The 26,441-nt window shown below is 40.8% G+C and overlaps 1 protein-coding gene across 19 annotated transcripts in view; it reads right to left on the bottom strand.

The window, feature by feature from the left end:
* The window catches only part of LIMCH1 (LIM and calponin homology domains 1), a 348,742-nt gene that overhangs the window by 67,637 nt on the left and 254,664 nt on the right, over window positions 1–26,441 (bottom strand). For 10 of the 19 annotated variants that reach the window (XM_055588395.1, XM_055588396.1, XM_055588397.1 and 7 more), the window contains 5 exons: window positions 24,688–24,798; window positions 16,067–16,262; window positions 10,335–10,587; window positions 9,011–9,277; window positions 560–862 (listed from right to left, as the gene is read on the bottom strand). In XM_055588395.1, the coding sequence (XP_055444370.1) occupies window positions 560–862; window positions 9,011–9,277; window positions 10,335–10,587; window positions 16,067–16,262; window positions 24,688–24,798 (1,130 nt within the window). The remainder of the gene's footprint in view (window positions 1–559; window positions 863–9,010; window positions 9,278–10,334; window positions 10,588–16,066; window positions 16,263–24,687; window positions 24,799–26,441) is intronic. The other 9 variants (XM_055588407.1, XM_055588408.1, XM_055588411.1 and 6 more) reach the window with 2 other exon arrangements.

Below are 26,441 nucleotides of genomic sequence, written 5' to 3'. Positions count from 1 at the left end.
ATTTCCATGACAGAATGAATAGAAGTGTGTTATATATCTGAGGACTATTTTTTAATGAGAAGTCTCCATCATCAGATGTCTAGGTGATCATGTTGCTGTGAGGGAAGAAACAGCAAGCCTCCTTTTTTTCCCCTTCCAATATCTGAAAGGCACTAATGAGATAGAAGGGTTCATAGCTAAGGGATAACTGTGATTTCTGCCTGCTGACGGATGAAGCAGCCTGGAGAGGTGGCTGTTCCCGCCCCATGTCACAGAATGCCAGTCTGTGAACCAGCACCCATGTGTGGTATGGATATAGCACACCTGCATGCTTGGGCTCCAAGTTTATTCGGTGAACTCAGCCCCGTTTTGGACATGGTCATTCTGCTCCCTGCCATGTGAACTTAGAAGACATCAGCTATCTGGAATTCCACTTCAAAATAAACCACCATTACTGATTACATGTAATCAAGGCAGGAATTAGAGGAATGGGGGCCAGAGTAGGGGCTATAATTCAAATCACCTTCACCTAATTATATTCTCTCCCTCTTTCACACACACACGCACACAGAGTGCACACCTTTTATGTTCTAGAGTTTTCTTTTCCGAGATTCCCTTTGAGTGTTGTTTGCTGCCATCTGATTTCTCTGCCTCTTTTTTTCGGTAAGGCCCATAGAGGAGTTGATTCAATGGCACCATTGGCTTTGTCTGGTTCATCCTTACTCTCCTGGCAGCAAAGTCATCTTTCTCAAGATCAGGCAGTCGACATGCAACTTCATCTTCTGATTCTGAATCTCTGCCGTGTTGGTGGACCAGGAAAGGGTTTTCTTTACGAAGGATAATATTTCGAACAGCTTCTTTCTCATCATTTAATTGCTTTTGACTGATAGAGCAAAATTAAATGGAACTCCACATGTGATCAGACCCAAACAGTTTTTAAATCCCCATTGTCAGGCAGACAACTGTCTTGTTAGTGAAAGGTCTTCTCAATATCGTTAGTCCAGATGACATCTGTTTACTACTTTAATCCAGCGTTGCAGAGAGTTAGGGTGGGTTTCAAAAGCTGGAATTTAGCCAGCTACTAGCAATACTAAGCATTCATTTAACTTGCAGCGCCCCATCAGCATGAGAAAGACAGGATCCTAAATGGCTCTGAAAGTGACAATCCAAATTCTTTCATGAAATTGAGAAAAATAAGAAGCATTTAAAAAATATTTTTATGACTTTGTGGGTTTTTTTTTTATTTTTTTGGTTGCTGTTGTTGGTTTTCTTTTTTTTTTTTTTTTTTGGCTGCACTGCACAGCATGTGGGATCTTAGTTCCCTGACTAGGGGTCAAATCCACACCCCCTGCATTGGAAGCACCCAGTTTAACCACTGGACCACTAGGGAAATCCCAAGAAGCATTTTTTTGTTATGTTTTTTCTTTAGCACATTAGTAATGCACCCAATAGGTACTCAATTTATTTTGACTGACAGGGCAAAAATCTGAGCCACCAAGGAACTAATCTGGGGGAATGCCAATGAATGCAGCCATGCAGCGGCACGCCTAGGATGTGTACCGGGTTGCAACGTGTAAGGATGATCTTCCTACAAAGCTGCGCTAGCCTGAAACATCTGGGATAGTCCAGGACCATTCATAGAATGGACTCAGGCACAAAAGCTTATCTTGCCCTGCTCCCTCCCACCAGCAATCCTTTCTTCAGGCTTTTACCCCCACTGTTTTCCATCTTTCAGCTCTTCTTTGTCATATGCTAGATGTCAAGTGAATTGTGTTAAGGCATTCTTTCAAAATGTTTACTTAGGACTATTTTCATTTTCAAAGAAATCTTGAAAGCCCCAAACGTGAAATTCTTGGAGAAATGCAGTTTAATGGTGGACTATTAGGACTTTTTTATGCTTTTTGCTTTTGTCGGGGGCAGGCAGGGTGAGAATACAGTTGATGGTGCCTTTTCAGCCTTGCTTCTAAATCATAATAAAATATTAAAACTTAAAAAATGATTTATTATCTTTTCAGTTCATAGAGATGATAAGTAAATACAATATCTTGGTTTCTAAAGGAAGTTCACCTACTTTGTATCCAATTTCTGAGAGAGGATTAACAGTAAATTTTTCATGCTCATGGGACAGGTCAGCTCAAAAATGAACACAGGAGGAATTAGGTTGGCTAAGAGCAAGGAAATACTGTCTCCACTGGGTGACCAGGTGGCCCACTGTCTGCTGCAGAGGAGGCCGTCAGCTTAAGGGGGCAGCAGGCCCTGACTTCTGGAAAATCAAAATCAAAATCATGCCCAGAAAACTCTTTCTCCCTGCTGACCACTGTTCTCAATAGAATTTTAAATCATGGAATTTAGAGGTTAATGGGTGATGCTCCTTGAATAAATTTATTTCTTTAAAAAAATTTTTAATTGAAATATAGTTGATTTACAATGTTGTGTTAGCTTCAGGTGTATAGCAAAGAGATAGTTATATATACATATTGTATATATATATACATATATATACATGTTTTATATATTAATATATATACTTTTTAAGCTTCCTTTCCATTAAAATTACTATACTGAGTATCATTCCCTGTGCTATACAGTAGGTCCTTGTTGTCTAGTTTATACATAGTGATGTGTATCTATTAATCCCAAACTCCTAATCTATCCTTCCCTCTCTTTTTTATTTGATAACTATAAGTTTGTTTTCTATGTCCGTGAGTTTCTGTTTTGTAAATGAGTTCATTTTATCATTTTTTTGATTCCACATATACATGATATCATATGATATCACATATTTCTTTTTCTCGGTATGACTTGCTTCACTTAGTATGATAATCTCTAGGTCCATCCATGTTGCTGCAAATTAAATTTATTTCTTAATATATGCAATACTGCCCTTTAAGCATCCCTGCTCTTCATCTCCTGCCTGGCCCCTCTTGGACTGTGTTGACTCTCTTCCCTGCCTCCCTAGCCAACAAGTCTGGCAAGAACCAACTGGCATTGGCTGACTGTGGCCATAAAGAATGGTCAGTGGGAAATGAGAGGCCACTGAATCAATCTCTTCAAAAACTCATTATTTAAAAAGCACAGTGATGATGATAAAGAGGGTGGTTCATTCTTATGGAGCACCCACCATGCGCTAGAATTCTTTATAGTGTTAATTCGTTTAACTCTAATACTAGCCTTGTAATGGTAGTGGGATTAGCACCCCCATATTATAGAGGGGAAACTGAGATTACGAGAAGAAATTTGCCCAGGGTCAAAGCGCCATTGCTTAAGTTACAATTCAAACCCAGGCAGTTTGGTTCCACAGGTCCTGTTCTTAACCACTCTACTATTCATTAAACAAAAGATATCTCCAGCAACAGTTTTGAAAGTGGAGCATCATGTAAAAAATAAGGCATTATCATTACTATGGAAGTAGGAGACAGGGTATTTTGGTTACTAAATAAAGGGATCCTGTGAGCTGTGCTCAGAATGGAGTTGTGATTGGCATTGCTATTTGCAGATGGCAATGCTCAGCCAGGATTGACAATAGAATGCTAACTAATCATACCTTACAGAGCTTGCACAGCACTTCACACAGTTTACAAAGCCCTTTCAAACTCATTATCTCATCTCATCCGGAGCAGACCCCGAGCTTGAAGCTCTCAAGTCCAAAAGCAACAGTCCTTCTACTTTCTGACCATAGTCCTGGGCTTCAATCTCTCCCAACTCAGGCAGAATTTTATGGGATAAAACATATGCATTTATGCAAACAGCCGTGCCAGTTTGAGCAAGGAGAATCTACTGCCTTATGCATCATGTGAATCCAGCTAGGCTACAAATTCCCTGGGGTGTTTCTTTTTAGGCTAAATGCCCAGTGTGGCAGGACTCATTTCAAATGATCTCAGTTTAGATATGCAGGCTTAAAAAGAGGGGGTGAATAAAGCTTTCCGTATCATTGGCCACTTAAAGCCACTCCCTGCCCACTTGAAAAATGATCATAATGATATTCTGCTAATTGCTTGAATCCTGTAAATTCAGAGCTTCAAGGCAGACTCAGAAAGAGAAAAAATTTAATGACATAAATTCTGGGTTGGCACTGTTGGCTATGAAGTAATAAATAATGTATATAAGGCAAATATGAAGGCTTATGCTCACAGGTATCTAGTTAGCAAAACATTTAAATGACTTTTTATAATGTGCCCTTCTTTTCTGAAGGTCAGTTTATTGTAAACCCTCAGTATACTCTACTTTGTTTTTTAATAATTACAATAGCTCTGAAGAGCTAGTATATTCCAGATACATTAGCATTCAAGACAACCCTGTAAAACTGGAATTATGATGACCACTTTGCAGAGGGGAATGTTGAGGTTTCCAGTTATGGTCATCTGAATGTAGGTAAAGTAAGTACATTTAGGTGGCAGACTTCGGCTATCTGGCTTGATACTCGTGGGGGAGGTTTGGCACTATTTTTTCAGAGTTATTCATAGATGAGTTGTGTTGAAGAAGAGGTTCCTCAGTGGGCCCAGCTCATTGCTTTACTTAGGAGGAATACAGTCCAATGTGACATGAGAAATGCCAAGCCTTGCCTCCAACCTGGCAACTCTGTCCTGAAACAAGTAAGGCTATCTTTGTAGGAGAGACTGTGGGCTCTGAGCAGGTGAGGGGGAAGAAAAGCCCTTGTCTCAAAGCTTCTGAGGCTTATATATTTCAAAGTGAGTGAGATAATGATTTCAACTGAGGAAGAGCTGGCATTTTCTTTCACTCCCTTTTACTTAGTGCACAAGCAACCAGCTCAGACCAGCAGTCAGTTTGTTCTATTGAAAGAAACCGGGTTCTCCAGAAAAGCCTGTCAGGCCTCCTGGGAACATCACGGGCAATACCAGAGACCTCCCTGGTTCACGCAGTGCCCAACCAGGGCAGTTACATCCAGAGTCACAGAGGTTCACACACATCCTGTGTCTGCCTGGTCCCTGATCCCCCGGAATCTGTTCAGTGACACACGGGCATCTGGTAAGGAGGAATACGTGTCTGGCACTTAGCTGCATCTGCTCTTCCTCTGAAGACTTCTAAAATGTCTATTGTTCCTTGGAGGGCTTTTCCCCCTCTCTGTGATTAATTACTATGTGCCTGAGAAGATCCACAGACTAGTAGAAAAGACTGAGTGCTGAAACATATGAAAACAATTAGAAAAGAAGTCCAATCACGTGAAACCTATAATTCAGTTCAAAAACAAGTTTACTTCTCCAATGGGAAACACCAAGTCGGAGAATTCAAATCTCCATGGCATTTTAATTCAGGGGAAGTGAATCTTAGTTCTTATTTTATCCTCTTAAACACAGAAATCCCAGCTTCTCTGGCAGAGTCTCATATTTGGGGGGTAATTAAGCTAACTACATCATAAACTAAAATCATAAACATGGAAGGAAAAGTAGTTTATGCATTTCTGACTTCAATGGCAGACATATTTAATAAGAAAGACCTACTCTGTCCCATGGTGCTAAGATACCTCCTAACATATTCTTTGACAGGAAGCCTGGGACTTCTCGACTAGAAAACTCATGCACTTTTGCTCATTTTTATATGGTATTAAAAATAATTCAAGGAGGTGTTTGAGAATACTTGTGACACAACAACCAAAAACTGGCCTACAAAAGTCAGGCCTTCCTCTCATCTACACGTCTCCTTCTTCGCCTGTACCTCATTCTCTCCCCAGCTCTGCAAACACAGACTTTCTCAGCTCAGAAATAGGCACAAGAAGTATCTGGTGCCTCTTGTTGAGTTCCAAGATGTGGTGGCCAGAATGCATTTGGATTGCAAAGACAGGAGACTGAAGTTAAAATGCCTTAAGAGACATCAGCATATTGAAATGTTTCATAGTCTTATTTTCCAGACACCAAGAATCCTTTCCTTCTTCATGATATGCATTTCATTCCAGTTAAGCTACTTTCTGCCTCATTAAAAGCAGGATCCAAAATGTGGATAAATTTAGGATGGCCGTTGACTCTGTTGTGGGCTGCAAAAAGTAAGTGACAAAGACACAGACAGGGCAGGCTGGTGGCATGGTATATATAAAACTTTTATGAGAGAGCTAGCAGCTGAAAAATCTATCTAACAAATGAATTCTGGGTGTTTTGAGCAGCTGTGTTGTGTTGCTATTGGGAACATTCTCTGGGAATATGCATGATTTTCCTGAACTCCATTTTAAATGCTAAGTCAGTAGCTCTAAAGTATGACATTAACTGACATCTGCAGATGTTAACTGACCTGCAAATTTCTGCTTAATAGAGCTAACTTGGATAAAATATGGAAAAATTAGGCCAGATCCCAGGAACATGGACAGGAGCAAAAATTATGACACAAATATACTATTATTCTTCAATTTCAGAATTCATGGTTGTAGACTAACTACGATTCTAGGTCTGTGCACAGGATGGGAGCTGTCATAAAAGATTGCACTGTTTTATCAGAAAATAAACTTCCAGTTACTGAAGAGGCATAGGACACTCGTGGAATCCCCAGCCTTTGCCCACTCTCTTCTCTTCTCCACGTCACCACGATTCCAGGGTGTGCCGAGTTCTCTTCAAGTCTCTGCCCACTTGTCTCCCCTTGCTCTTTTGGATACTCTAAAGATGACATGTCCATGGGACCTCAAAGAGTTGGACATGCCCCAGCGACTGAACAACAATTGTAACAACAAAGATGACATGGGGAGGCTCCTCAAAATGTAAAAATAGAACTAGATCTAGCAATCCCATTTCTGGGTATATATGCAAAAGAACTCAAACCAGGACTCCCAAAGGGATCTTAGCACTCCCACATCATTATTCATAATATGCAAGATGTGGGAACAACCGAAGTGTCTATCAAGGGATGAACAAGGCTGTGTACATGCATACAACGGAATATTATTAAGCCTTAAACAAGAATTAAATTTTGTAATATGTGACAACATGGATGAACTTCGAGGACATTAAGTGAAATAAGCCAGTCATAAAAAGAAAAAAATGGCATGATTCCACTTACATGAAGTAGTTAAAATGGTCAAATACAGAGAATCAAAGAATGGCATGGTGGTCACGAGGGATGGAGGGAAGGTGAAATAGGGATTGCTAATCAATAGGCATAAAGTTTCAGTTAAGCAGGCTGAATACATTCTGGGAATCTGGTGTACAACATTGTACCTATAGTTAACGACTCTGTATTGGGCAGTTAAAGATTTGTTCAGAGTGTAGGTCTCATACCAAGTCTTCTTACCACAATAAAACATTTTTTTTAAAGCACAAAAGTAAATGACAGAAGATATGACGGACTTTATAGGAAAAAAAACAACCTGAGTAGCCAATACACATGCTGTGACCGTCAACAGCATTAGTAACCATGGAAAAAAATCCATTTTTTTAAAAATGAGATTTTAAAACTCAAACATTGGCAATTTTTGAAAATAACAAGAAAAATAATAAAAAAAGATGATGGTGTCTTTGGTAACTTTTAGTTGCCGACTTCACAGATGTAATAAAAATGAAGGTATGTGTGTCAAGGAAATTAAGATTAAAGCGTGTTTTTTTTTTTTTTAATAAATCCACTCTCTTATCTGTATCACTTATTACTTATTTCCACAGTGCCCCAGGCTTGAAGACAGAAGCAGGAAAAGCTGAAAACCGGTAAGAGGATATACTCCATTTTGATATTCTCAGCACCTAGCCTGGTCTTTGATATACATAGATGCTCAAATGATGCTGAAACAGCATGTGTCTCAAAAGGTCTCTGAACTGCAATTTAAAGACTATCTGGATTTCTTTCTAAGATGTTATGACATTACCCTTTATAATTTTAGAAACCCTGAGAGTTTCTTGTAGCACAAGTACAGTTTTATGTCAGAGTTTTCTAGAAGCACATATACATTTAGGACAGACATGTTTATCTGTGGGATACCACAGACAGGAAGAATTATATCCTTGGTGTTTTATCAATACAAAGCTACTCTAAGATTAAATCCATATAAGCCAGTTCTGGAATTTTCAGTGAAGATCTAGACCACAGCATAACCACACACGGAGTTGTACAGAGGGATGGAAAACGTTCCATCAAATGTGTGGGAGGCAACAGGGATGCGGTGGTCAGAGAACATCTGAAAGTGGCCACCAGGTCAGCAGTAACTGGCTCAGAGGCTGTTAAGTAACTTACTTTCACTGATCCTCAGTTTATTCTGCTTGAAGAAAATGGGCATATCACCTACCTTTCAGGATTCAATGACAGAGCAAGTGGCAAAGGAATTTCAATTGTCAAACTGTTATGAGTTACAATTTGTCCAATAAATTTTGGTCTCACTCTCATTTGTTAGGATCTTCGTGGCTATTACATGACAAAAATTAATCAGCTTCTGCAAACACCACGTGAAACTGTACAACTATACTTCTCTGTGACTTCAGCTGCTGAGGGTCTCCATCTCTCGTGTAACTCGAGGCCACCAGGACTGTATACCAGTGCCTTTGTTACAATTAAGAGAAGTAATTACTCCATCCTTCGTTTCTGAATCAACAAGTTTTAGAAATGAGTCAAATAAACCTAATTGTACTTACTACTCCCTTGGGACAAAGAAAGTAAGCAGATTTTTGTCAGCCAGCCACTCTTCCTAAAGACAGTGCTTCCCATGCCAAAGGAACTATTTTCTAGTGATGTGTAAAGGAAGATAAGAGCCATTTAGGAGTAGTGTGAAAATTAACAAGCCATAAACAATTGAAAAATAAGATGTTATTGCCAGATATATCCTGTAGCCCACAAGTGACTGACCACACATACTTGACCAGGACAAGGTCTACTCAAGCAGCATGAAGCTCACTCTTTACCTCCATTTAAAATAACCAAAATTCAGCAGAGACAGGCCTGAAGGCAAAGACGATTAGCTATTTCTATTTGCTCCAAGTAGGAAATAATGATGCAACGGGTAAAGCAGGAAGTGGGAAAACAAGATGGAAACTCCACCACATCAGACAGATTCCAAAGCCCCGGGCATGCACAAAGCCAGCCAGGCCAGTCTTTGGCCTGCACAGCTAACCTGGCAAAGCGCTGTGCTGCGGGCAGGACCTTGATTCCGGCTTGCTCCAGCCTTCTGCGCTTTTGCATTTCAGCAGCAGCTTTCTCTTCAGACTTGGGAGCTGGTGCCCCCACAGCCCCCTCTGGAGGAGGCTGCTCCTTCCCACAACTGGTGGGTAGTTCTGACCCACCATCAGGAGGCTTCCCACTGGTGTCCATTTGGCTGATGGGGTCCTCTTCACAAGGAGACCCCACTTCACCTTCCTCTTCCTCTATTGTTTCAGGATAGCTAGTGAGTTGGACAACATAATTGGCCAAACTAACACACTAGGCTGGGGAGCAGATCATAGATCAGCTCCTGGTCATTCCGATATTACTTCCACTTGAAAAAAAGAATCATAGTATGCAATACTATTCTGGTAATGTGAAGAAAATTAAATGTAGCCATTTGTTAATTAATACAACGCATCATAATCTCTACACTGATTGAAAGCTATTTCAAACTTGATAGGCAAAAACCTTTTCTGCCAGAAAGGCAAAATTCATGTTTTGTTCAATAACTACAACTTTTAATAAAATGTTTACTCAATGGAAAATCATAGATAATAAAGGTAGACTATAAGAAATAACCAAGCAATGATCAGGATAGTTTTGCTAAAAGGATTAGACCAGACTATAAGTTTCTTTTATTAGACTGTAAAGTTCTTGAAGGCAAAGACTCTATCTTACCTTCTATTGGGTCCCCAAAGCCTAAAAGATCTACTACCTAGCACATGGTAGATGCTCAATAAATATATTCTTACTGAATAAATGAATGAAGAAGTACAAAAACATAATCAGAGATTAGGGGAAAGACTGCTTGCTTCCCTAAAGAGATGAGAAGTCCAATGCTTCTTCCATTTCATTATGACTGTTTGTTTCTACCTATGACTCAGCCATGTTCATGCATCCCTTACATAATGCTTGCGCTTATGTTCAGATAAACTTTGGTGTGGATAAAAGGTCTTATTATATCTGATCTAACAGACTGGGAGTCAGACAGTCTCCCGAGAAGGATATGGATGACAGATCTGTTCTCAATGTCCTGATGACAGAGTTGGTTTCAAAAATCTACTCATTAGCCCAGTGTTGGTTGAATACCTACTGTGTGCCAGGCACAGTTGTAGGTGCCTTCGTGAAGCTTCTATCCTATTGTGACGATCTGTCTCTGAAGGTCTGTTCTTCCCACCTCCATCTGTAATCTCACATCAATGGTCTACAGTGGCTCTTGGGGCTCATTCATATCCAGGGGCCCGTAGTTCCTATTATCACAAGCCAGGACAGGAGCAGCACAGCCCAGGTCTTACCTGAAGGGCCTCTCCCCACCCAGGGGGGAGGTGGCGGTACTCCAGCTCTTCCGATATTCCTCTCGCTCCGCCTTTTTCTTTCTCAGAGGCGCGGGGACATAGGCTGTCTGGTTGCTCTTGTTGGGGAGGTACTGGTTAAAAGGCACTGCTGATTTCGGCTCACCGTGGGACGTCCGCCTCGCAGACATGTCATCCTTCTTCACATCAGGCAGCTTCCGATGGGGCAGGTCGGATTCAGAGTCGCTCCCCCTCCCTGGGGAGAGAGGACGGGGGCTGAGAGAGTGTGCCGGGCTAGCAATAAAATTCCAAATGGCAAGTATACAGTATGCGGGATGTGGTTAAACAAATCTAGAGTATCAGTTGAAGTTAGTCCACTCTGGGAAAAGCTCTCAATTCTAATCAGGAAAGAAAAAAAGTCAAAATTAAAAAAAAAAAAAGTAAGCTTAGCTGTGTCTGAGAATTACAATTAACAACACATTTGCAATAGGACTATACGCCTGCTCAGATTCTGCAAGTCTCAGAAGAAAAGATAAATTTATGGAGTTTTTACACAGCACCTGTTGTTGCATGTCTTACTCTGCACTAGATATTCTGACAAATAAGAATTATAAAAGATTTATAATCCTTTGTCTTTGAGGTATCTTTAACCAATTCATGAAACACCTGGAGAATATCAGTTATAATCAAGGAGCACAAACATATAAGAACTATAGGAATTCAGAAAAATGATCAGTATGGATTATACCAAGAGTTTGCCTTCCAGGAAATGGCTTGAGTTATACTAAATGCATATTCCTCTATATCAGAGCCCTTCCTGGTACCCAGAGCTGGAGGCAGTTTTTTTCCTGTGAACACTATGGCCCGATGATCTATTTTTCTTCTGGCACTTTATACTTTCTATTTTGTATTTTGAGAACAGGGCTTTGTACCCTTCACAGTACTTACCACACGGTTTGTGCACACAGTGGATATACTCAAACGATCACACAAATCAATGTATCAGTCTAGCTTAAAAAGCATTCTATACAAGACAAAGGAATTCAACGTTACCAACATCAGTCTTTCACTGGGCAGTATCCAAATTATGCTGTATCCTTGTTTCCTGAGTCTCATCTCATCAGATTTCTAACATCCATTAGACTGAAACTGTCATTGAAACACGTCCTACTGTGACAGGCAGCCACCATCTGAATGCTGGTTGAAAACTCTTAATGAGTGCCTTATAAAAACGTCCAACTCCACTGACAGCAAACAGAAATTGACCTCTTTACATTTGTGAAAAGAACCTTAAACTGAAAGTCGAGAGATGTGGCAGCCTAGCGAAGTGGGCAGTGCAGGTGGTTAAGTCAGATCCACTTCGTACTGAGCTCTGCCCCTCACTAGCTATGTTATTTTGGCCTTGGTCACCGCACCACTCCAAGCCTCAGTTTTCCAGTCTATAATATAGTGAGGATAATAGTATCACCTACTTTGTAGCACTGTTGGGAGGATCAGATACGTGTGAAACAGTACTTGCTCCTGCGTAAGTGCTTAACAAACTGACTACTCTTTATGCTATAATGGTTCTGGATCTGTCACTGATGAGCTGTGGGCTCCCAGGCTTGTCTCTAATACACCTGCTCATGCTTTTCTGTAAAAATGGGAATGAAATAACTTGCCCTGGAGATTAAATGATTTAATGGCTTTTAAACAATGGTAAAAGTTAAAAGCATTGACCATAAACAAGTTGTTCATTGTTGCAGATGAAATGTTCAGTTTATGAATTATTCATGTCACTGGCTTTTAGCCTCCCTTCTGGAGTTTTGACCATTTCATGACTTGTTGGTTTTTGATTCATAACTTAGTTCCCTTCTCACCCCAAGTCTTTTATCACGTATATCTGTCTCAGTATCATAATAAAATACTTAGAGCCCTCGGTGAATTGCTTTATAACAAACACTAATACTACCTTACCTTGCCAAGCACTTGGATTTGTTTCCATATTTGATATTTTCCCCATGATACAGGGGTGAAAACAGAGGCTCAAAGAGACCCAAAGAGCCCCTTTTCCAAGGCTGGTAAGTAACAGCTCAGGACTCCAATTTCTGATCTCCAGATTCCAGCCCAAGAAAGACCCCTGGTTGCTGGAAGGAGAGAAACACAGCCTTGGGGAAAGGAAGGATCAGAGTTTGATAAAAGGATATCATCATCATCATTTGCACTATTGCAGTTTTCTAACTTTGGGCACAATGCCCTCTGCTTAAAGCATCCTGAGGAGGGGAAAACCTGGACTTGGCTGAATAAATGAAGGAAATAAAATGATTCTTCAATTAACTATGAAGGCCTAGCACGGAATAGAGCTGTCTCTATTCACTCGGTTCTAAAACCCTATAATCTATGAAACTTATTTTGGTACAATATCTAAAAACATATTACCTATAATACACTGAGAGTCTCAAAATAGGTTGTTTAACACATAAACAGATCACGTTCCCCCTCTCTCCAATTACTCTTTGATAAATGTCTTCAACAGACACTTCAAAGAGTTAATTTACAAATGCCCAGAGGCAAAGTGACTTAGTTGAAAGCAGTGTAACCTTCTGGACTTGGAGACCAGGGTCTAATTTCAGCTCCATCATCACCCTGCCGTGTGACTGGGGAATTTAAGTCCTCTGTTCCTCAGGGTCCTCATTGGAAATAAGGTGATAATACAGCTCTCATCAGTTGTTGTCAGGATTACCTGAGATGTAAAGCACCCAAGTGTTAGAACTCTTCTTATCTCAGGCCAAGACTTCAAAAGATTTTGATTTAATCCTGAAAAGATGAAAATGTACTAGGGTCGCTTCTCCATCTATGCCCAACAGTGCACATAACCATGATGACATCCTTTTATCAAAGTCTGATCCTTCCTTTCCCCTGGGACTACATTTCTCTCCCTTCCAACAACTAGGAGTCTTTCTTTTTTTAAATCTATGTTTACCATATATGGGCTTCCTTAGTGGCTCAGTTGGTAAAGAATCTGCCTGCTATGCAGGAGACCTGGGTTCAATCCCTTGGTAGGGATGATCGATCCCATGGAGAAGGAAATGGCAACCCACTCCAGTACTCTTGCCTAGAGAATTCCATGGACAGAGGAGCCGGGCAGGGATTGCCAAGAGTCAGACATGACTGAGCGACAAACTTTCCCTTTTACTTGACCATATATACCACCAACCCTTTGCTTTTTCATCTTCCTCCAGCACTTTAATTTCTCTCATTCCTTATGTCTCTCCCTTAACTAACCTTTTATATAAGAGATAAGAATATTCATTTAACAAAATGCATTATGTTTATAAAACATGTTCTTAATTTTAAAAGCACCCAAGTGGAAGATTTTGTATTTCCTCTTCAGTGGAGCTCGCCTCAGAAGGCATGTCAGTGAAAGCGAGGGAGGAACTGGGTACCTGTCAAGCAAGACAGAGTGGCTGAATTGACCCTGGTGACCCACAGCTTCCTTACCAGGTGGCTCTTGTGTCCAACCCACAGAATCACGGCACCTCTTATGTGTGTGGCTCTTGACTGTCCCTACTGAATGGGTCTGTGGGCCTCAGTAATAATAAAATGAAAACTCTCTCTCAACCCAATAAGGAGCTGGAAAATTTCATGGTAAGACTTTCCTTAGTTGATTATGAGTCCTAGGAAGTAAATTTTCAAGAATTAAAAAAAAAAAAAGTTCTTCTAAATTTGGAAGTGTTTATTAGCACTAGCAATCTTCTTGATTACATCACTTAAAAATATACCATAAACTTTAATGAAATACAACATCAATTTGGATAAAATTATACCACAGTTTTAAAGGCAGATAAAAAGTGTTGTTTTTCTTTAAAACCTCATTAGGTCTTGATTAGTTTACAAGAATATGAGCCTGAAGGTATCAGGCTGATTGGTGAAATCTGTGTGTTAAGATGCTCTTTCACGGACGGTGTTTTGTGAAGCTCAATTTCATGTTTTTCTCTACATGGGAAAAACTTATGAAAAGACTCTGGCTTATCAATCTTAATTGTTGCCAATGAAATTATGCCTCAGCACATATTAGTACAATATTAGTAATTACCATCTCAAATCCCTTCAAGATGTGGCCCATTATAAGCTCCGAATCCCTCAAAGCTGGTGACAGAATAAAGGATCCACATTACCAGTTATTAGAAACCAGGATGAGACAATGATAATTCTTTAAAACAATCAAAATAATATGAATGCAATAGTTTAGTTATGATATGTTTCATGAAAGCAAATCTCCCTTTCAGTTATGTTAAAGTTCAATTAGATCATGCAGTTGGTATTGTAACTTCTAATACTGTGGGTGGGACTTACGATGTCATGTAAAATTGTAGAAATGTTTTTCAAGCAGTTCACAATGCACCATGGAATTCTTTAGGAGTCACATACGGTATGGCCCTGAGGCTAATCTATTTGCTGGCAAGTTTAAGTACTAAACAAAAGCATTAGTTCAGTCATGCTAGAATCTGAAAAATCTATTAAGCAAACAGAAAGACGTGTGAGTAAATTAAGCTTTAGGGTATAAGCTTTGGACTCACACTTCTCGAGGCTAACGTTGTCACGCTACTTACAGTGATTGGGGGCACTTACAATGTTAGGATGGTTTCTTAACCTAAGATTCATCTGTAAAATATGGCTAAGGAGTGTTTCATAGCCCTGTGAGAGAACTAACTCACATACTGGGTATCTCATAATCTGTGCTAAGCATTAAATGAGATACCAGAGGTCGAGTAATGAACTCAGGACCTGGGCATATTAAATACCCAAGTACTTTGGTGACATAGAATTTTATAACTGGAAGGGGTCTTTTAGCTATAAAATAAAATTTTCATCTCAGACAGAAGACTTAAAGTCTCTAGAAATATTAGCTTCAATCAGAAGCTAATTATTTTTCTAGTAAAAAGAAATAGACACAAATAAAAGAATTCCCCTGAGAGTCTTTCTCCAAGTTTATACATGCAGAGCCAAGCTATCTTCCCTTCTTATTAATAAAAGCACAAAGGCACAAGATAAGTAAGGTAAACAGCTTCTGAAAAAATATGCATTAAATTTACATCAGGTTGCATGCCCATACATTTTTGTAAAGAAAAATGATCATTCCTTTCAGGTGATATAAAATCCAGGAGATTTAAATGAAACCCAGCCTCTGAAGAAACAAGCAGTCTGGGTTGTGTTCAATACATTAAGGACCACCTGCATCGCTCTAGTCAACGGTCAGTTATAAGCATCTAATATTGGCAAAACCATGCCAATTAAAGCTTCACAGTCCCAAGCTTCAGAGCTGTCGTAAGTGTGTGCAGTGTGTTTCCAGTTTGCTGGAAGTTGATCCATTTTCACTTATACAGTGTGGTACTCACTCAAGCATTTCCCTTCCTCGTACCTGGAACATATAAACCTCCAGCACACTTTATGAGCTAATGGTCTGTACAGCGTCTTGATTCACTGAGACCCAGGGAGGAATGATGTAACACATTTTCCAACAGAAGATATGCTCACTGAGGCAATGTTCAAACCAACTGCTGGCAAAGGCAACCCAAATTCTAAGGACCACCAAAAAACAACATTAAGAGATTTTTTTTTTTCCTACCAGTTTAGAGTTACCGCAAGGTAAGTATGGAGTCCGCCTTCCCGGTGCCAATCTCTCGGCTGGGAACAAGGCAGCTTTTGTTAGTGTTTGATTCTAAGAAGTGCAGTTTATTAAGGCTCCAACCTACCATCACTGCTTCCCCTGAGGACTACATCTGGCGAAGGAGTCTGCCGGGAACGGGAGCCAAAGGAATCCAGGCTGTCGAAGGAATCATCTCTGCCGTGTCGAGGGGGAGAGAGGGAGTCGCTGCGCTCGGAGTCCCAGCAGTCGATGTAGCCACTGTCTCGAATACTACGTTTAGGGCTTTCAATGTCATCAGTCTCCTGTTCAAGAAGAAAACAAAAGGATTACAGACATTACTGCAACAGACATAGAGCCTATGGATATCAGGAAAATCAGTCCCCAGCAGTCTCCAAAAAATCCTGCATATAGAATCACTGTGGAAAGGCTACAGCAAGCGGTTATCACATTGATTATCATCTGCAAGTCAACATTTCATTCTTCAATCCTTCCCTGCTACAACTTTCTCAATCAGAAAATCACACATATTAAAAAAAAAAAATCCCCAGACATCTCGTAGTCCACAATGTTTAAAAAAAAAAATTGAGAAATTAAGAATAAAAGATAAAGTTTGGATTCACAAGAATACAATAAAAGATGAAAAGAAAAATGAAAACCTTAACCTTGACCCGTCTTTCGGGATCCATAACTGCATGTCTGTTCCGGGACCCAGCCCCAACTGCTTCTGTTTATGCTGTCTGGCTAAGGCACACAGCATTTGTTTTTGCAGCAGAATCAGTTTCATAAAATCGTGGAGCAGTATGCTCCATCTTCTGCTACCTTGAAGGGAAATTCCTGCTCTGAAAGGGAGCTGTCTTTTCTGGGGCAAAAAGTTAAAAAAAAAAAAAAAAGGAGTGAAAAATATGCAAAATGCTTTTCCTGATGCTTCAGAAGAATCCAGGCATGCTCTCGCTCTCGGCCAGCTCTTGGCGCTGGGGGAGCTGAAAGCACTTGCGGCTGACCCACATGTTCAGAGCAGTGAAAACAATGGCTGTCTTTGACAGCCTGTGATTATAAATTCTTTCCAGCGCAAGCAGCACATACTAAAACACTGAAACTCCAGCAGAAGAAAGGTCAGTCAAAGCCATCCTCACCCTCATATTATAATAAAAGCCTTGTTCCCGCCAGTGTCTTAGCATTAATTACAAGAGTCCAAGCTGACGAAAACAGAAATAACTCCAGTCACTCAAAGATAAACCTCAGTTTAATCTCTCCCAGACTGTTGCTTAACATCAGGGCTGTGAATGACATCCACAAAGACTGGAAGGTCCCACTGCAGATTTCCTGGGATGCTCAGGCAGGTGCCCTCCACATTCCCCATAGAAAGGAAAAAAACAAATATACTCCATGTTAGCAATTTTTAAACACTGTCTACACTGACTTATATGCACACCACAGCCAGTGTCTTTGTAGGAACTGTGTCCAGCGGCTTCTATCAGTTATAACCTCTGACTCTGACTTTAGTTAGATCCTCTGACTCTCCCCAGTGGAGGGCCCTCTGGGGGGACAGAGTGCCTGTCATTCACAAGGCACACACACATGTTGCATCAGGACTCCGAGTGAGCGAGAGCGGAAGGGGAAGTGTGGAGAGGGGCACTGCAGCCGTGCAGCCGCCACAGTGAGGACCTGAACATGGCCTGGGTGAGTTCAGCTGACATGACCCTCTGGAGGAAGGCAGAAATTCCAGTTATGGAAATGAAGGTAGTTTACTTGTAGGTCAAAAGTTAACCAGGACTTGTACAAAAGCCAGGCCTGACTTTTAGCAGGAAAAGGAAGAACTCATGACTAACTGAAAATTATATATCTAAATTGGATACGGTTTTGCATTTAATTTCTTTGGAAATGCAAGTAATTATCTTGGATTATTTATCCACTGAGAACAGGCCAAATGGCTACTGTTATTGAACACTTACTCTGTGCTTGATGCTTTTTGTAGGCTCTATTATTCAATCCACACAACCTACTCCCCAGTGATGTCGTTGGGGTTGTCCCTATTTTATAGAAAAGAATCAGAGAGTTTGAGTAACTTGACTGAGGTCACGCAGTAATCAGCCAAGCTGTGATTCTGACAAAGGACTCTGTCTCCAACTACCAAATGGCAAAAGCTGACGACAACATCTGATGAACTTCAGTAAGTGACACCTGTCATCATCGGCATCACCTCTTCCAACTGCTGTATACTTACTGCCTGCTTATGCCGGCATGCTAAATCGCTTCAGTCGTGTCTGACTCTCTGCAACCCTATAGACTACAGACCACCAGACTCCTCTGTCCATGGGGTTCTCCCAGCAAGAATACTGGAGTGGGTTGCCGTGCCCTTCTCCAGGGGATCTTCCCAACCTAGGGATGGAACCTGTGTCTCATGTCTCCTGCATTGGCAGGCAGGTCTTTACCACTAGTACCATCTGGGAAGACCCATGCTTACACTGGATGATGCTAACCTGGATAGTGCCCCTCACTAAATGCTGTTTATGCCTCGATTCCCAACCTATACCTGCTGCAAGAAACAGTTTAGAGCAGGTAAAAAGCATGGTCTTGGAAGCTCAGCTAACAGTTTAAATCCTGGCTCCACCCGTTGTCAGCTGTCTGACCTTGGGCTAGTTATTTGACCTTGGCCAATTTCAGTTTTCTCATCAGTAAAATGGAGCAAATAATATTTATCTCATAGGGTTGCTGGGAGGGTTAAATGTATTACTACATGGAAAGCATTCAGAAAAATGCCTGATGCTTAAGTACTCAAAAAATGTTAGCTATGCATTCATTTGGCATGTAAATGTCAATATATAAATCATACACAATTTATAAGTGCAGTTAAGGACATAATCTTATATAAACACTGATATTCTTCTATCTCCTTCTCCATTTATATCCCATAACTAGATGCCTTGGGCCCAATTTCCCATCAGGGAGGACAAACACTTAGGAAGCCCACATCTAGAAATGACACAAATTTTACAAGCTGCTTGGTACAGCATTACAAAACTGGATTTTCAAGAAAATAGTGTCAGATTTTATTTTCTTGGGCTCCAAAATCACTGTGGGCAGTGACTGCAGCCATGAAATTTAAAAGACACTTGGTCTCTAGGAAAGCTAAGACAAACCTAGACAGTGTATTAAAAAAGGAGACATCACATTGCCGACCAGGGTCCGTATAGTCACAGCTCTGGTTTTTCCAGTAGTCATGTGTGGATGTGAGAGCTGGACCATACAGGAGGCTGAGTGCCGAAGAATTGATGCTTTCAAACTGTGGTGCTGGAGAAGACTCTTGAGAGTCCCTTGGACTGCAAGGAGATCAAACCAGTCAATCCTAAAGGAAATCACCCTGAATATTCATTGGAAGGACTGATGCTGAAGCTGAAGCTCCAATACATTGGCTACCTGATGCGTAGAGCCGACTCATTGGAAAAATTCTGATGCTGGGAAAGACTGAGGGCAGGAGGAGAAGGGGGCTACAGAGGATGAGATGGTTAGATAGCATCACTGACTCAATGGACATATTTTGAGCAAACTCTGGGAGATAGTGGAGGACAGAGAAGCCTGGCGTGCTGTAGTGCCTGGGATCACAAAGAGTTGGACATGACTTAGTGACTGAACAACAACAAATATCAGGAAACCTTTCCCAGATACCCAAATGTCTCCCCTACCCTACCCTACAAACCACAGGAGAAAAGAAAGGAAAAAAACCCAAAATTCAACATGCTTCTTGGAGCTTCAGCTACTTTCTCACAGGTAGTTATGGGAAAGAAAAATAAAAAGGCCATTCTGTTCATGACTTCATAGAAAGCCAAGAGTAAAACCTTGGATCAAGTGAGAGCTGGAAGCTGAACGGCAGCTTGACAAATGTAAACCAGGCCACCTGCGGCCATCCTTGGCCATAGAAACCTCAGGGCGAAGCAAGAGATTGGAAACAAAGATGTGGATGTTAGCAGGATGAACAATTTTATTGGATTCCATCAAGTCACTCAAAGGCAAGCTTTGCAAGAAGGGTTAGAAGATATGAACAACACAAAGGCTTGCACAGTCTATATGCTCCTTTCTTCACATCTATTATGTTGTCTATGCTTCCCATCTAGCTGCCCAGTAGCTGCCTCCTGTCTTCTGCAGAGAGCACTCCAAGGGGAAGGGATAAGACTTAAGGCTCTCCAGTGTGCTAACTGTCGGTTGTTCCAGTAAAAGTGTGTTAATGAATGGGGTGGGAACTACTAGCTTCCACAATATTTTTGGATTATTTCACTCATCTGTCCTCTTCTTATCCTCCTTAGTCAGAGATAATGAGAACCAGCTAGGGGTGGTGAATGACTTACGCTTTCTGAGAAACTCCAGACACCTCTGTTTTACTACTCACCATTTTCTGCTTCTTTTGATTTATAAGGCAGTTAAATTCTATTCTGGAGTGTTTTAGGTTCTACTTTTTCAGCCTGATGAGCTGTCTCCACCCACCACGCTCTGGTTGGGAAGTTATTCATTCCACAGATACTGACCAAGCATCTTCTATGTGCCAAGCACTGTCTCAGTTCTGGGGACACAATGTTATGCAAATTCGAGAAACACCCTGTCCATCTTGGGCCCTACACTCTAGCAGGGAAGAAAAAAAGCAAACAGAAACACCAATAAATGAAGACAAAGTTGGACTGTATGTATCATGAAAAAATAAAGCAGATTACGGGAAGAGAAGTTGATGATGGCTGTCATCTAGGGCGAGGTCTTATATTTGTTGGCTTATCCAGCTCCCCCCTCTATCCCCATGTTCTGCTAATACCCCTCACCATCTGAAACAGGAGTAGTTTGGGCCAATCATGGTATACCTTGCTCCTGGTCACACTGACTAGCTCAGAAATAGCACCCACACTGGGCCAGAGGACACCCCAGGAATTTTCAACCGGGGCCAGGGAGGAGAATTCCTTGCCTTTCTGGGCAAGGAGCTAGAAGCAGAGAATTCTGTTTTTGGCCATAGTCTCTGCTATGGCAGAATGTCTAACTATAGGAGGAAAGGATGAATTCAAAGACAGACAGGAAGAGATGAGAGAAAGAGAGAGAGAGAAAGAACCTAGAAGGTCAACATAGTTCCAGACCCTGAGATCTCTAGGGCCACCCTCATCCCCTCGGCTCTTCCTTTAATCTCACTATTCATAACTCCCGTTGGTTTAGCTTAGGCATCCCCTCCTTTGGAAGACCTCTGACATATCCAGGCCCAGTGAAAGGCCATTATCACCATGTCTTCAGAGACCTTTACTGTCTAACGCAATAGCAACCTACTATGAACACCTATGTGTTCAGACACTTATGTTAAGGGCTCCACATGTAATTAGTGCACTATAGAACAAGTTGTACCATAGTTAATCATTTTTTGCACATTTCTCCTATTAGAAAAAAATGAATACAAAATAAATTTCATGAATACAAATTAAATGAATATGAAATAAATTGCCTTTGTGAACAGAGAAGGCAATGGCATCCCATTCCAGTACTCTTGCCTGGAAAATCCCATGGATGGAGGAGCCTAGTAGGCTGCAGTCCTTGGGGTCACTAAGAGTCGGACACGACTGAGTGACTTCACTTTCACTTTTCACTTTCATGTACTGGAGAAGGAAATGGCAATGGCAACCCACTCCAGTGTTCTTGCCTGGAGAATCCCAGGGACGGTGGAGCCTGGTGGGCTGCTGTCTATGGGGTCACACAGAGTCGGACACGACTGAAGCGACAGCAGCAGCAGCAGCCTTTGTGAAAGAAAAGCTTTAAATTTCAAATCTACTTCAGCTTGAGTATATGCAGAAGAGATTCCAGTTGTCTCTCAGTATCTGTTTTCCAGTTCTCTTCCAGTGAAAATACCCACAATCTGCTTTTTATTTTTTAGTGGGAGGCAGGACATTGTAATGTTTTATTTATTGGCTGTGCTGGATCTTTGTTGCTGCGTGAGCTTTTCTCTAGTTGTGGTGAGCAGGGGCTACTCTCCAGTTGCAATGCACAGGCTTCTCATCGCAGCGGCTTCTCTTGTGTGGAGCATGGCTCTAGGGCATGCGGGCTTCAGTAGCCGTGACACCTAGGCTCAGTAGTTGTAGCTCCCAGGCTTCACAACACGTGGGATTTTCCCAGATCAGGGATCGAGCCCATGTCTTCTGCATTGGCAGGCAAATTCTTTACCCCTGAGCCACCAGCAAAGTCCACATGCAGTTTTTAGATGAAATAAAATCTACTTTTCTCAAGTCTTTCCTTGCAGCTAGCAATGGATATGTGACCAAGTTTAAGTCAACAGGATGTGAGCAGAAGTGTAGTGCATGACTTCCCAGAAGTGTCTTGAAAGTAAGGCACAGAGCTTTCTTCTTCTCATCCCTGATTTCTCTTGGTTAAGAGGAGGACGTGAAGGCTAAAGCTTGCATGGCTACCTTGGATCAAAAGGCTATGAGCTGAGGATCATGGAGTAAAAGGACAGTAGGCCCCAGCCAGTCACAGAACCTCCACACCAGTCCTGGACAGCTCATGTCCAGATCTTACTTATGGGAGTTTGACATAAGACTCTATTTAATCTAAGCCATTGGTAGAGTTTTCTGCATTTACCAGCCAAACTCTATCCTAATTGATAAAATGAGATAATACACAAAATGAGATAATACACACTATTGTTGTTTAGTTGCTAAGTCGTATTCAACTCTTTGAGACCCCATGGACTGCAGCACACCAGGTTTCCCTGTCCTTCGCTATCTCCCAGAGTTTTCTCAGACTCATGTCCATTGAGTCAGTGATGCTATCTAACTATCTCATCCTCTGTAGCCCCCTTCTCCTCCTGCCCTCAATTTCCCCAGCATCAGGATCTTTTCCAATGAGTCAGTTCTTCATATCAGGTGGCCAAAAGATTGGAGCTTCAGCTTCAGCATCAGTCATTCCAATGAATATTCAGAGTTGATTTCCTTTAGGACTGACTGGTTTGATCTTGTTGTCCACGGGACTCTGAAGAGTCTTCTCCAGCACCAAAGTCTGAAAGCATCAATTCTTCTGTGTCAGCCTTCTTTACGGTCCAACTCTCACATCCATACATGACTACTGGAGAAAACAATCTAATATTTCCAGTTATCAAATAGACCAGTGAAGTTCAGGTGAGTTACTCTCTAGTTTACACAGAGATATGGGAGCATCACAGCTGGTTTTTTTTAGTTGTTATGCTTTGTCCAGTGATACTAACTACTCCCTTGTGTCCTGTGACATCTATATTCATTAAAAAGGTAACAGCTGTTCACAAAGGCAGGTCCTTTCAAGGAAGTTGTTAATAACTAACTATCTCAAAAGAAATGGAAGTCAGGAGAGACTCTGCAGCTGCAGAGACCAATAGATGCTCGGATTTTTAAGGTGCCAGACTAGCAGTAAGAAATGTCAATAATGAGAAGAAATTACATTTCCAGAGAATCAAGCAGGGAAACTATGAGGCAGAGCTTTTAAATAGTTTAAAACAGATAATCCACCTATCATTATCCAAGTCCAAATTTAACAAAAAACAATAAACATTTAGATTTCACAAATCCAGACTAAAGCTTACCTTTGTACTTTGCCTAAGTAACTCTTTTGAGTGAGATGAAGATTAAAGGACAAATAAGAGTTAAGACTAAGAAACAATGTGTTTGAGCGGTGTGTTTATTTTTCAAGGAATTGAGCTTAAAGGACTTTGTTTATATGTGTTATGACCAATATGAAAGCTTTGTCCATTTAAACATTCATGAGCCAGCCTGTTTCTAGCCAAACACAAAGAACTGTCAGAACTATTTGCTTTAAGGAAAGAAGAATAAATTGTTAGAAAATTGCAGCAAATTCTTGCTTTCAGTATTAAAAGCAAAACTATAAAATACAGACTGTCTCTCACCAAGGTCTCATGAGTGCATTTAGTTTTCATGTTAGAGGAAAGAGGAGGAAGGCCTTAGTTGTCTCGGCTGCACCACAGGTCTTATCCAAAACCCATGGGTGCTACTGATTCCAATGAGTCTTACCTACTCACTGAGGCTTGCTGGGTGGGGCTGCTCCCGGGTGATGCCATATCTTAGTACTTTGGGTGAATTCTTATTTACTGCTGCATCTTTAACAGGCACACATAGGCAGCCACACACAAAACACACTACTTTTTCTTGGACAAATCCCTACCTTAGGTCAGTCTTTCTCATAATTAAATACACAAAGCTCTCACTATTACAATGTTTTCCCAATTTTCAGGTCATTCAAATGCAATGGTCATAAGATATGCATCTTAGAAGAGTATGTTTCTAATTTTTCAGAGACCAAGGCAAGAACTTGGCCAACGTTACCTCACCCATACCAAGGCTCTGACAGGTAAGCAAAATGACCTTTAGGATCAAAGTGCAGAGCAAGTCTTCATTTTTGTATAATACTGTGTTGTTTCATTCAGGCATTATTTCCCCAAGAAAGCAGGCACTGAGCTCTTTGGCACCCAGAGTCATATACTGACAGACTGAATTTGCTCTTTGGGAATTCAAGTTGGATAGAGATAAGCCCTCCCATTCTCAGAAGGGAATAAAATTTCAGGTAGGTGTGGGGTATAGGGGGCAAAGCTGTCGTTGGTAAGACACATGACATCTTTGGCCTGTGCGATTTTATCATGAAGACCTGTAATGATCTTAAAAGCAAGCAAATGTGTTGTTTTCCCACCTTGTCTAAACCTCACGGGATGAGGAAGAAAAGCCAAGTTACCTTTCTCATCTGAGCCAGCAAGCCTTCAAATTCCTTCAGGTTCAGCGTAGTCCCACTGTACGAGGCACAGCTGTTCGCCGCTTTGCCCAGCCAGTAAATGGTCACTAGTACCTGTGATACAGAACCATGCACAAGGAATTACTTTTCAACTAAGAAGTCAATAACGCTCCTTGAACAGGAAAGCAGGAAGAGAGAATGTGAAACACTAATTTACAAAAACCACCTTCCATGAGGTATCCATTCTAGGTAAAATTGTTTTACTAGGAACCCAATGCTGCGTCAGTCAACACAAACATGATTCAGCAGTGAAAATAAGACCCTAGTTTTAGGAAGAATTTGGTTGTGAGAATGTGAGCAGGAAGGAAAAATAAATATTCCAAAACTATTTTCATGTCATGAGGTTTCAAAACCAGAAAGCAAAAATTTTCAGAAACTCTGGAGTCTTTACCCAGACAAGCAATGAAACAGGTTGTCAATTCCTTTCAAGAGTGGTACTTTTAAAAGGCCCATAATTTCTACTTGCGGGCACAGAGGTTCTGCTAAGGCCATTAGCAAAAATTTTTCAAAGGAGTGAGAAAACGTAATTAGTGGTTTCCAGAACAAGATCAACAAAATATATCTAATTAAAGTCAGAGGACAGCAATGTAATGAAGAATACATTCTGCAGAGACCTAGCTCTGGGGCATAGTTAGTTAGATTCCTATTAATCTGAGATGGGAAATTTTGGGCTGGGCAAGACTACTGCCAATTAGCAAGTGTTTGAATGTTTAAGAATGTCTATGAATATTCACTGGTCTGAAGCTTCAGTCCTAAGTTAATTCTGTCCTGTTTTTCCAAAGAAACTGTCCACAAAAGCGAATTCTCTTTACACTGATTTTCCCACAGAACCCCACAGGGGTCATCTGAAGATGAGCTCCATAAAGTTGAATGACCGGGATCTCAAGCCTATGGAAAAGCTAAGACTATGATTTTGTTTTCACATTTGGTCTTAATGCTCTAGCTAGGCTGGGAAGTATTTACTGTACCTCCCTCTATTTGCTAGGCCAGAAAATGCTTTGGACAGCATGATATATGTACAAGCTTCCAGATGGCAACAGGCCCAAAATATGGTTATGTGCATCATTGCTAAGATGTGATTTGGTTTTCTACCTCTGTGGGAAAATGTTAGTTTAAGAATCCTTCAAAACTTCCAGAAATTCTTTTTTAAATGATTACTTACAAATAAATTTCTGGAGTACAGACAATTACAGATGTCAGGACATGAACTAGGCCCATAAAATAACTCATGTGTGCTAAGGGTATGAGGCTCTCTTGAAAAGTGTAATAGGAGAACAAAAGACAGGACTGTGTTGTGTTTTAGATTATGGGGTTTCTGTTTAAAATTGTATGATGAAAAATGCACATAACCCTGGTTTTACAGAGGAAGAAAAAGGAGGTAAGAATGAGAATGTCAGTCAAATACAATAGCACGCTGGAAATTTTTTTAAAAGTGGAGGGTCACAGCTAATTTTAAAATTTTATAGACAGAAGATCATTTCGTACACTCTTCAATTTAAACTTAAAAGAGCACTAATGTACTTGCCCTTGGAAAATAAGATCTAACTAGAAAAAGATGATTTTGGAAGGTACTAATAAAAACCTCAAAAGATTAATAGCAAAAAAATACACAAAAGGTACAGGCCCACAACAGTCAACAGTATTTATATTATACTAATATTTTCCCAAAAACAACTTGCCCAACTGCTTAATTTAAT

The sequence above is a fragment of the Bubalus kerabau genome, chromosome 7 (genome assembly GCF_029407905.1).
Source record: "Bubalus kerabau isolate K-KA32 ecotype Philippines breed swamp buffalo chromosome 7, PCC_UOA_SB_1v2, whole genome shotgun sequence".
NCBI classification, from domain to species: domain Eukaryota; kingdom Metazoa; phylum Chordata; class Mammalia; order Artiodactyla; family Bovidae; genus Bubalus; species Bubalus kerabau.
This window is presented reverse-complemented; position numbering and strand designations above follow the sequence as displayed.